Source organism: Oncorhynchus mykiss, chromosome 2, assembly GCF_013265735.2.
Source record: "Oncorhynchus mykiss isolate Arlee chromosome 2, USDA_OmykA_1.1, whole genome shotgun sequence".
NCBI classification, from domain to species: domain Eukaryota; kingdom Metazoa; phylum Chordata; class Actinopteri; order Salmoniformes; family Salmonidae; genus Oncorhynchus; species Oncorhynchus mykiss.
The window spans coordinates 48,446,500-48,458,177 of record NC_048566.1 but is presented as its reverse complement, the minus strand read 5'-3'; the positions used below and the strand labels follow the sequence as shown (position 1 = coordinate 48,458,177).

General features: G+C 41.8%; 2 protein-coding genes across 3 annotated transcripts in view; one reads left to right on the top strand and one right to left on the bottom strand.

Annotated features, from left to right (window-relative positions):
• Positions 1–919: 919 nt before the first annotated feature.
• commd9 (COMM domain containing 9) lies at positions 920–9,035 on the top strand. 2 transcript variants are annotated; one of them, XM_021564226.2, is made up of 6 exons: positions 920–1,071; positions 7,123–7,248; positions 7,597–7,736; positions 7,868–7,902; positions 8,011–8,114; positions 8,447–9,030. In XM_021564226.2, the coding sequence occupies exons 1-6, from the start codon at positions 1,021–1,023 to the stop codon at positions 8,582–8,584; spliced, it is 594 nt and encodes a 197-aa protein (XP_021419901.1). In that variant the 5' UTR covers positions 920–1,020; the 3' UTR covers positions 8,585–9,030. The 2 variants fall into 2 exon arrangements, with proteins under 2 accessions (XP_021419901.1, XP_021419897.1); XM_021564222.2 differs by lacking the exon at positions 920–1,071 and having other exon boundaries at positions 7,078–7,248; positions 8,447–9,035.
• Positions 9,036–10,390: 1,355 nt separating this feature from the next.
• Positions 10,391–11,678, bottom strand: part of fcsk (fucose kinase) — a 52,805-nt gene continuing 51,517 nt past the window's right edge. The window contains exon 23 of the mRNA XM_021564195.2: positions 10,391–11,610. Coding sequence (XP_021419870.2) covers positions 11,539–11,610 — 72 coding nt within the window. The 3' untranslated portion in view covers positions 10,391–11,538. The remainder of the gene's footprint in view (positions 11,611–11,678) is intronic.

Genomic DNA, 11,678 nt, shown 5'->3' with positions numbered 1-11,678 from the left:
GGGTCAAGGGTGAGGGATCCTGAGAGGATCCCTGTCAGTAGTAGATCTGTGCCAGCACAGAGGGATAGGCCAATGAGTGATTATATGCTTCAGTAAGGTTGGCTTCTTAGCTATGGTTATGAACTGTACTGCAGAAATGGAACATAAATCACAGAAAATCGATATTGTTGTGTGCAGAGAAGTACTTGGGTGTACAAGATTTGACTTCAGAAGCGTTACATGATGTGTTGAGTGGTGATGTCCTGTGCTCCCAGGCCGTTGGCATGGTGTAGGAGCAGGTAGAATCAAAGAAGTGGAATGGGGTAGTGGGTTTTTAATGTAGGGTAAGTCAAAAGGGTGTTTTTTTTATGTACTTTCTAAAAATAAAAAGTGTAATGGTTTACACTCCAGTCCAGTTGGTGAGTGTAAAGCCCCTTGGGATTGCCAACTGCTATTTAAAAACCAAAGAAGAAAAATAAGAAACTGTGCCCCCTTGTCTTTGTTGAGCACATGACTCCATGTTTACAGATATTTCCACAAAGATTTTTATAACTAACCCAAGATAGACCAGAGCCTGTCGTTTCCAATGTTAGCACATGAATCATAATGAGCAGAACAAGCAAGGAGGTGGGCAGGGCCAATGACGAACTAGTGAGATCCTATTTACGCTTGTGGCATTTATTTGTATATTTCCGTAAGGGGATGCCTACTCAGTGAAATTCGCATTAACTTAAACGCAACAACAACAACAAAAAACTTCCGCAAAGGGTAAGTCTACAAAATGCAGTCCACTCTAACAGATTTTATTTTTGAAAACATAAAACTATACGAGATTAAACGTTTCATCGATGAGAACATTTGCAACATTTTGGCCAAAATCCATCTCGCTCCATCTTCTCCCACTGCTGGACACTTGGCTTCCTCTCCTCAACATATTTGGTAGTGAGTGGAATTGCCAACCGGATAGTTCACATTTATACATCCGGTGAAATATCTGGAACATCTTTCTTGCTGCGATTGCCATCTGTGTCACGTGGCAAGATGGCTGCCATTTCAGATGAATATTTTTCTTCCTTGCAAATTCTTTTAAAGGTAAGCTATCTACTGTTTGTCGGCATTGCTGTATTTATTAGTGTGATAATCTTTGTGTGTTATCGGTTTGTTATATCAGTCGCTTTTGTTCATTTCGTAACGTTAGCTAGTTGAGGTTAACTAGTTTGATTATTATGGCTGGCTTGCTGTATGGAATAGGCTCTGCTAAGTCTACAGTACTATAGCGGTGCGTAAAATCACTCGGGAAGAGTGGCGTGTATGCATGGGTGCCAAGGGAAGACAGTCTTTCCTCAAACTGGACCAAGAAAAAAACGTTTTTTTTTTCTTCTTGTCCTTCAATTCCCAAAAAGTTGAATGCATATCACCGGGAAAGCATCCGAGCGAGACGGTGCCCCTTTGAAATATTATTGGAATCTGTGTGGGTAGCTGGACAGGTAGGATGACTGACAGTGAGGGTGAACAGGAGGTCATGGGTCAGGTGACAGAGGAACGGATGAGGCTGAGGCAGGAATTCCTTTAACCACAAAGTGGTATATTTACTGGGCAGTTTGTGCTGCATAACAAAGGAAACAGAATAACATGTATCCAATCAAATTCATAATCACAAAGATCAAATCATTCTCATTAACATAATTAGGTAATTCAGGTCAATAGGAATCATTGAGTCATTTAGGCTCAGAAATATTCATAATCATGAGAAGAATAATACAATCAGTTATCGGTTATTCAGTCTAATCCCCATCAGTTTCATATCAGAATTAATCAGTTCAGCAAACAATGACATTTCATATTTCATCCTTTCAGGTTCGTCTTCATATGTACATGTAATGTCATTACATATTAACCATATCCATGGCATAATTGGCCTGTGACGATCTGTAGGGCCGTGATCATTGTCCATTTACATTACACAATAGGTTTGAAGCATGCACTCCAAGGTAATAACTATAAACAATAACTGATGCCCTGCTCTCCCGATCGCAACAGATTACCTTTCATCTGAACTGATTAGGTGGATTTACGTTGATTCATGGACGCACAAAACGTCTAGATTAGAAGGAGTTAAGGCTCGTATGAATGTCCTGCTTAATGTTTGTCATTATCGTAAATCAACTGCATTGTACTTACTGTAAGGGCTGTAACGTAACAAAATGTGGAAAAAGTCATCGAGTCTTTGTTTGCGTGTCCAAGTAGGAGAAAAAAGACCCACTCTACTTGTAGAGAAATGCCAAACCGCTCGTTCATCTATGACTCTGTCATACAGTAGGCTACATGATTTTATTTTTTTTGTCCTAACTAAAATGCTTGTTCACTAGCCTTACTGTCATTGGCAACGAGGAGCCAGCTAGTTAATATTAGCATATATCTAGCTACATATTGAACTTTCATCTTCTCAGGCATTATGTATGAATTTATGGTTGGATCAGAATTGCCATTATAATCATTGGCCAGTATGGAAAATTAAGTAAAACCACAAGTCAAATTCCCTATCTCCATCCATGGCCAATTTTAGTTACAGTGCATTCAGAAAGTATTGAGACCTAACTTTTTCCACATTGTTACATTACAGCCTCAGTCTGAAATTGATTCGTTTTCCCCCTCAATCTACACACAATACCAAAGAAAAAGCAGGCTTAGAAATGTTTGCAAATGTATAAACAAATAATTTACAGAAGTATTCCAAACTTTGTTGAAGCACCTTTGGCAGCAATTATAGCCAAGTCTTTCTGGGTATGATGCTACAAACTTGCCACACTTGTATTTGGGGAGTTTCTTCCATCCTTCTCTGCAGATCCTCTCAAGCTCTATCAGATTGGATGGGGAGCGTCGCTGCACAGCTATTTTCAGGTCTCTCCCGAGATGTTCGATCGGGTTCAAGTCCGGGCTCTTCCTGGGCCATTCAAGGACATTCATAGACTTGTCCCGAAGCCACTCCTGTGTTGTCTTGGCTGTGTACTTAGGGTCATTGTCCTGTTGGAAGGTAAACCTTCACCCCAGTTGGAGTTCCTGGGCGCTCTGGAGTAGGTTTTCGTCAAGGATCTCTCTGTACTTTGCTCCGTTCATCTTTCCCTCGATCCTGACTAGTCTCCCAGTCCCTGCGGCTGAAAAACATCCCCACAGCATGATGCTGCCACCACGCTTCACCATAGGGATGGTGCCAAGTTTCCTCCAGGCGTGACGCTTGGCATTCAGGCCAAAAATGGTTCAATCTTGGTTTCCTCAGACCAGAGAACCTTGTTTCTCATGGTCTGAGAGTCCTTTAGCTGCCTTTTGGCAAACTCCAAGCAGGCGGTCATGTGCCCTTTACTGAGAAGTGGTTTCAGTTAGAGGTCAACCGATTATGATTTTTCAACGCCGATACCGATTATTGGAGGACCAAAAATACTGATACCGATTAATCGGACGATTAAAAAAAAATATATATATATATATATATATATATATATATATATATTTTTTTTTATTTTTTATTTTATTTGTAATAATGACAATTACAACAATACTGAATGAACACTTATTTTAACTTAATATAATACATCAATAAAATAAATTTTGCCTCTAGTAAATAATGAAACATGCTCAATTTGGTTTAATTAATGCAAAAAAAAAAGTGTTGGAGAAGAAAGTAAAAGTGCAATATGTGCCATGTAAGAAAGCTAACGTTTCAGTTCCTTGCTCAGAACATATGAAAGCTGGTGGTACCTTTTAACATGAGTCTTCAATATTCCCAGGTAAGAAGTTTTAGGTTGTAGTTATTATAGGACTATTACCCTCTATACCATTTGTATTTCATTAACCTTTGACTATTGGATGTTCTTATAGGCACTTTACTATTGGAGGTGTAACAGTATAGCTTCCGTCCCGCTCCTCCCTGGGCTCGAACCAGCAACACAACGACAACAGCCACCTTTGAAGCAGTGTTACCCATGCAGAGCACGGGAAACAACCACCTCAAGGCTCAGAGCAAGTGACTTTTGAAATGCTATTAGCGCGTGCTAACTAGCTAGCCATTTCACTTCGGTTACACCAGCCTCATCTCGGGGCTTGAAGTCCTAAACAGCGCAATGCTTGACGCACAACGAAGAGCTGCTGGCAAAACGCACGAAAGTGCTGTTTGAATGAATGTTTATGCGCCTGCTTCTGCCTACCACCGCTCAGTCAGATACTTAGATACTTGTATGCTCAGTCAGATTATATGCAATGCAGGACACGCTCGATAATATCTAGTAATATCATCAACCATGTGTAGTTAACTAGTGATTGATTGTTTTTTATAAGATAAGTTTAATGCTAGCTAGCAACTTACCGTGGCTTACTGCATTCGCGTAACAGGCAGTCTCCTTGTGGAGTGCAACAAGAGAGAGGCAGGTCGTTATTGCGTTGGACTAGTTAACTGTAAGGTTGCAAGATTGGATCCCCCAAGCTGACAAGGTGAAACTCTGTCGTTCTGCCCACCGTTCCTAGGCCGTCATTGAAAATAAGAATGTACTCTTAACTGACTTGCCTAGTTAAATAAAAGGTATACATTTTTTTTTTTTAATCAGCGCCCAAAAATACCCATTTCCAATTGTTATGAAAACCTGAAATCGACCATTCCGATTAATCGGTCGACCTCTAGTTTCAGTCTGGCCACTCTACCATAAACGCCTGATTGTTGGAGTGCTGCAGAGATGGCTGTCCTTCTGGAAGGTTCTCCCAACTCCACAGAGGAACTCTGAAGCTATGTCAGAGTGACCACTGGGTTCTTGGTAACTTCACTGACCAAGGCCATTTTCGCCCCAATTGCTCAGTCTGGCTGGGCGGCCTGTTCTAGGAAGAGTCTTGGTGGTTCCAGACTTCTTCAATTTGAGAATGAGTGAGACCACTGTGGTCTTGGGGACCTTCCGTGCTGCATACCTTTTTTTGGTACCCTTCCCAGATCTGCGCCTCGACACAATCCTGTCTTGGAGCTCTATGGACAATTCCTTTGACCTCGTGGATTGATTTTTGCTCTGACATGCACTGTCAACTGTGGGACCTTATATAGACAGGTGTGTGCCCTTCCAAATCATGTTCAATTATTTGAATTTACCACAGGTGAACTCCAAGGATGATCAATGGAAACAGGATGCACCTGAACTCAATTTCAAGTCTCATAGTAAAGGATCTGAATACTTATGTAAATAAGGCCTTTATTTGTAATACATTTGCAAAAATGTCTAAAAACATGTTTTCGCTTTGTCATTATGGGGTAGTGTGTGTAGATTGAGGGAAACAATGTATTTAATACATTCTAGAATAAGGCTGTAACTAGTGATGTACTGATATGACATTTTTGGCCGATACCTAATATTTTCCTTGCCAAAAAAAGCAATACCGATATAAAAATAGTCTAACAACTTTATGGGCTTTCCTGACACCGCATATTATATAGGTCCTGGATTGCAGGAAGCTTGGCCCCAGTGATGTACTGGGCCATACGCACTACCCTCTGTAGTGCCTTATGGTCAGATTCCGAGCAGTTGCCAGACCAGGCGGTGATGCAAACGGTCAGGATGGTGCAGCTGTAGAACTTTGAGGATCTGGGGGACCCGTGGCAATTGTAACCTTCTGCATCACTTTGAGGTACTTTTATTCCGAAGGCAAACTGCAAATTCCACTATTGTCCCTAATCCTTATTGTGGCTAGCTTCTCAAAACACACAACCCGGTCCGGTTGAGCCTCACTTGCCAGTTGAAGCTCGCTGGCTGCTTATAACCTTAGCTTTGGGCAATAGGGTTAAGTAGCTAGCTAGCTATTTATTTTAATGAACATGAAGGTCAATTGCAATAGGTGAAAAAGTGGCTACCTAGCTAATAGTTACAAGGATTCCTAAATCTTTGCTAAGAATAATGGAAAGGACTGCAGTTTCTATTGGTCATTGTTTTCAGGCTGGTAGTATTGGTGCTAGCTAGGTACCACGCTAAAGCTAGGTTTTTATTACCAACGCGGTATTGTAAACACATCGTTTGTGGCCAGTGTTTGCTTGTTTGTAGACTTTTGTACAGCTTTGACAGTGCTACTTATAGTGGCGGCGCTTGGCTTGCACATGCAATTTCAGAACACACAACATTCTATAATATAACTGTTATTTGATGTAAAAATGAAAAGCTTATTTAACACTAACACGCAAAGACCCAAACAGCGTTCCGTTTGCTATTACTGTGTAACTCCTTTAGGGCAACATCTGAAAAATAGCACACTTGGTAGTGTACCGGTGCTCGACCAGTTGGCGAAAGCCAACATCACCCACAACAGAGAACAGTTGATTGTCAAGGGCAATGAATTCCATTATCTTGGCGTTTAATGGATTTCGCCTTTGAGTTGTCTCGCTGATATTGTCTTACTCTTTCAAATGAATGCTCGACTTGACTGCTCGATCAACACAGCAGACATTGTGGGCTAGGTTAGGAATGCTGTGTAGTGCAACATTTTACGTGGCGTCATTATCATGTACCTACGCACGTAGGCTTTGAAATCGGTGTTAAACTGGACAGACAGCGGGCCGATACCGATGTTGGCATTTTTATTTAATGTCGTCTGATTCCGATATATCATGCATCCCTAGCTGTAACATAACAAAATGTGGAAAAAGTCAGGGTTCTGAATGCACTGTAGCTAGCCACTGGAGAACAATTCTAATTCTGTCAACGACATCTGGCTTTTGTTGTGAAGCCAAATCCAAAATGGCTTCCCTTGACTTTTTTTGGGGGTTCGCCAGGACCATTTATAGTTGAGCTCGTTCAGTTAGCTCAACGCTGTTTGGATTATTTGATAAAAAAAAAGGGTGGCCAAATGCTCGCTGGCTTCCCTTGCATTCAATGATAGATGGGCTACACATACAGAGGGGCACTTATTCGCTTGCTTTCTCCGGTGAAATACATTCAGCCTCTTGTGAATTGAAGGAAAATGATGGCTTCCCTTGGCACCCATGAATACACGCCACTGTAAAGGCTAGTCTTACCTATCCCATAATGTGCCTCTAGTCTATAGATGTTCACTGTGAGATCATTCAGGGCTCGTCTGTCTCTAATCCCTTTCATGTCGACTCACTACCATGAATGGGAGAAGGCTCCATCGAAGGATGCGGTGCGGCAGCTATGTGCTGACAGTTTCCCTTCTGGAGCCCCTGAGTCATGGCGACTCGCGGAAAGTACAGCAGGGACCCTGTCTGTATCTGCCATCGAGGCAAAGGAGGTGAGTGTGAGAAAGTAAAGTAATTGCAATATCAGTCATCAACCAAGGAGAGAAACAGGTTGCACTGCACACAGATGGCAGCTTTCTAATTCTAACTGCCATTCACTAATTCTCATCAGATTCCAAGAAGCGTTTACATGTCAGGGACCTAGTAAAGCGTGGCGACCCGGGTTCAAAATCTGCGAAGGGCATTGTACTGTCGCTGTTTGCTACAATATTATTACAGAATGCAGGGCTAATGTATAGAACCACCAACATGACTCTTTACACATCTCTCAAACCACCAGTGTTTGTCAAACTGATCATCTGGGAGAGGACACCAATTGATCCTGTGCTCCTCTCTTTCAGCTTATTGCAGCCCTGCACACCCTTTCTCACCACATCCTGTTCCATAACCTGACAGCGCCCGAGCAGATCCTTGTACTATTCCCCAAGTCATTCCACCCCAGCCTCAAGATCCTCATTACCAAGATTATGCTTGAGCACAGGTCTGTAGCCATTCCTCCCACGCTCACCAAGGACCACTTTCTCATGGTTCTTCAACGTACATGTCTAATTTTGGGAACTGAAATGGTGTCAAATGTTTGAAATACAGTTGCTGTTTTTTTTTTTTTTGTAGCCCCACATGGAGAAATGAGGCTCTGTCTAATCAAAGTAAGCATGTTCTTTCATATTCCAGCTCTATTCTTTGAACTATCTGTTACTGAATGAGTGTGAACGTGTGGTACCAACCCTGACAACTGTTGGTTGAATGTTCTCCAGTTTCGCTGCCCCATCTAGTGGAGATGGACTGGAGAGTCGACATGAAGACTGCATCTGACTCGGTCAGTCGCATGGCTGTGCCCACCTGCCTGGTGCACATGAAGGTATGCCAATGTGCGCCATGCACTGGTCTCAACAAACATGTGTTCCTCACTTTAATATTACAATTTTCTGCATTTTGTCACATACATCCAGTGCTTAACATGTGCAGGGGCTCACTGGAGCCTCAAATGTTCTACTGCTTGAGCTCCTGCACCTCAGAATATTAGCTAAAAAGTATTGTACTGGTACCATTTCAGTCAGTCAAGCACTGCTTTACATCCATACATCACAAGCACTGCAATAACATTTATAAATGTGTAGATGCTACAACTAGGGCTTGTTGAAGTTGGTCTGGGTATAAGTGACTGTCACTAACAGTGTGTTGCCATTGCAGGTGGAGGACTCCAGCTGTCTAAGGGGCAGTGGCGCTCTCTCATCGGTCACGGTGGAGTTGAGCAAGGAAACTCTGGACACCATGCTGGACGGCCTGGGCCGGATCCGTGACCAATTGTCAGTGGTGGCCGGAAAATGAGACCCCTCACCAGAATGGCCACACCGGAGGCCTTGGGTACATCATTCTTGATACTCTAAAGTGACTTTTACTCATCTCATTTATCTGCACAAATCTGAAAACAGAGAAATCAATTATGGGTGCCCATTTTCTACTAATAAACATAAAAGTCTCAAATGTAAACACTTGATAAAGTGGCTCACACGACGTCAGTGACACTGCCAGGGTGTCAGTGCCGTTTTAAGGAAGGTGGGAAATAAGAGGTAGCAATTTTAGACATGGGCTAAAAGATGGAAAAGAAGAAGAGACTCGTTCCTCTAGTCCCGGGGGGAAGAAACAAACAAGTACACACAATCCCATCATTAGCACTGATCTGGTAGTGCCACTACATTCCTCCTTGTTCTGTCAGTAGAGTCAAGAGGGTCTTTTGAATTCAATGTTTATGTCAATAAATGAAGAGATTAATGCTGAAGTTTGTCTTTTTACTGCTCTTGTACTAGGACCATCAAATCAGTCAATACACAGGACCAAGATATTGCAGAGCTGGATTACATGTATTTTAGTCTCAGACCGTAAACAGTTAGTTACGAAACAAGTTATGGTTCATCTTCATTCAAGTATGTTATTAATGGCTCATTTCCCTTACAATTATATTGTACACTGCAAATACATTAAGGCTACAATCTCTTATCACAGCATTTTTGTTAACAGGAGGCCCTGTTTAACAAGCCAAATCTTTGGTGTTAGGATAATTTTCAAACATTTCTATAGACAAATATTCCCATATCAAAACACAGTAAGAACCTCACATCAATACCATATTAAACATTTTGATCAAGTGTGTTGATCTTGTTGCATGGGAAAGTAGCAGTTAGTAGTGTGACGAAACCCATAACTAGCCTACAGATATTGTTGCACACGCTTTGTCTAGGGGTCCTGTAACATGAATGTGTGCATTTGTGAGAAATTAACGTATGTGCCAAAGGGAGACCGCAAACTTGCCTTGGTCCAGGGCCGGCTCTGTCTCTTGACCTCTTGGTTGGCCATCCAAGCGGATTCTTATTTGTTCAGATGGTGACGAAACACATGTACAAAAAGGAAACCACCAGCAGGCATGTCCAAACGAACCAGCAGCCTCACAGCTTACAAGCTGAGACGCTGACTGACGATCACCCTAATTGGCAGCAGCAATGTGTGCCGATCAACCAAGCTCAGCACCTGGACCCGGTCGCTGCCACCTGAGGGATTGAGTGTGAAAGGGTATCCTTGACAATGTCCATTAGTAGTAGAATTTGAACCCTTTTTTACAGATAGTGTTGGAGTGTGCCCGTGGCTAACACTGTTTAGTGAGTCCGCCAGATCAAAAGAAGTAGGGTTGACCAGGGATGTTTGCTTGATAAGTGTGTGAATCTTCCTGTCCTGCTAAGCATTCAAAATGTAACGAGTACTTTTGTGTGTCAGGGAAAATATAAGGAGTAAAAAGTACATACTTTTCTTTAGAAATGTGGTGTAGTAAAAGTTGTCAAAAATGTAAATAGGAAAGTACAGATACCCCCAAAACTACTTAATACTTTACACCACTGTTACAGTATTTTGCCTGGTAAATTGTTTTCTCCCAATGTTTATATGACCCCCAAACAGGCCCATTGTTGCCTGCATACGCCTTTTATACCTCCCGTGCGCGACTGGTTGTCGTGGTGTGCAGATGTGGGTGGTTGTCTATTTTCATAATTCCATTGAATATACACCATAACAAAAATCCATTATTCATTTGTTTAGGCAGATCCTAAGAAACATAAGACTAATAAAAAAGGATATAATTTCATATTTTGAGTTGAATTATGTTACTGGTCTGTGCAGCCTCTATGGTTGTAGCATGCACATGAATATTTGTTTATTAAACAGAAAATACACAGTCACACATTTGATAGTAGGCTAAGAATGAAATAATAGAATAAAATACAAAGAATATCCCAACTTGCATCATGACAACATAAAAAGATTTATCAGAGCCCAAATTAAACCTGATTATTATTATTTTTAAATCTACGTGTCACCTCTTTCCAACCCTCACTCTGCTTTGTTAGGGAGCAGGTGTAGGATATTACATTGATAGTATCTTCATCACGACACCGATAGAAAATAATAGCAATCTATATTTTCAAAAGCATTGGAGTCTCATGTTCCTACTGCGTGTGATCAGTGCTAATAAATGAGCCAATTTGACAAGACGATCATAAGCAGCACTCAAATCAAATGTAGGCCTATTATAACAATTGGATGACTTTGCGAGTTTAAGTAAACAATAATTTGATGCCTTCAATTGCATTAGCCTACTTTATTCCAATATTTTCATCATTCAGTGATATGTTTCCACAGTTGTGGTTAAGGAAATTGCATGTGGTGGGCTATGCGAAGAGATGGGTGAAGTGACATGCCTCGCAAAGTTTCTAACTGCCAGGATGATAGTAGTAACGGCCGCTGTCTAGCAACCATCAAGAGCTTAAGAGCGGAGTGCGTGCCAATGCCGCCTCAGGTTTTTATGGCTACATTTCATTCTAAGCCGTAGGCAGAACTTTACCATAATCATGACTAGGTCGGTTGGCGGAAATAAACATATGGGCTTTGTCTCGCGGGCTTTCTTATATAGAGAGAAGTCGGCATGAAGTTGGCAGAATAATGTCTCAGTTTGAAAGGTGTACATGTCCCAGTGGAGGCTGCTGAGGGGAGCGGCTTATAATAATGGCTGGAAGGGAGCAAATGGAATGGCATCAAGCACCTGGAAACCATGTGTCTGATGTATTTAATATCATTCCATTCATTCTGCTCCAGCCATTAGCACGAGCCCGTCCTCCACAATTATGGTGCCACCAACCTCTTGTGATATGTCCTAACACTAACCGTCCCCCAATAGATCATACAAGTTAGAAATGTGTATAAAAATGGCTTAGGGTCCAGACGTCCATCTGTCTGTCTCAAGAAGACTTCAGCAGTGAGATGCCTTCCATGTCCAGCTCAACTGGATGGACACTGAAGTCTCGGAGGCCCTGGGACACAAACAGTCAATGTCAGCTGAAACGCTGAGCATACCTCACCTCTGCTTTTAAATGAGTTA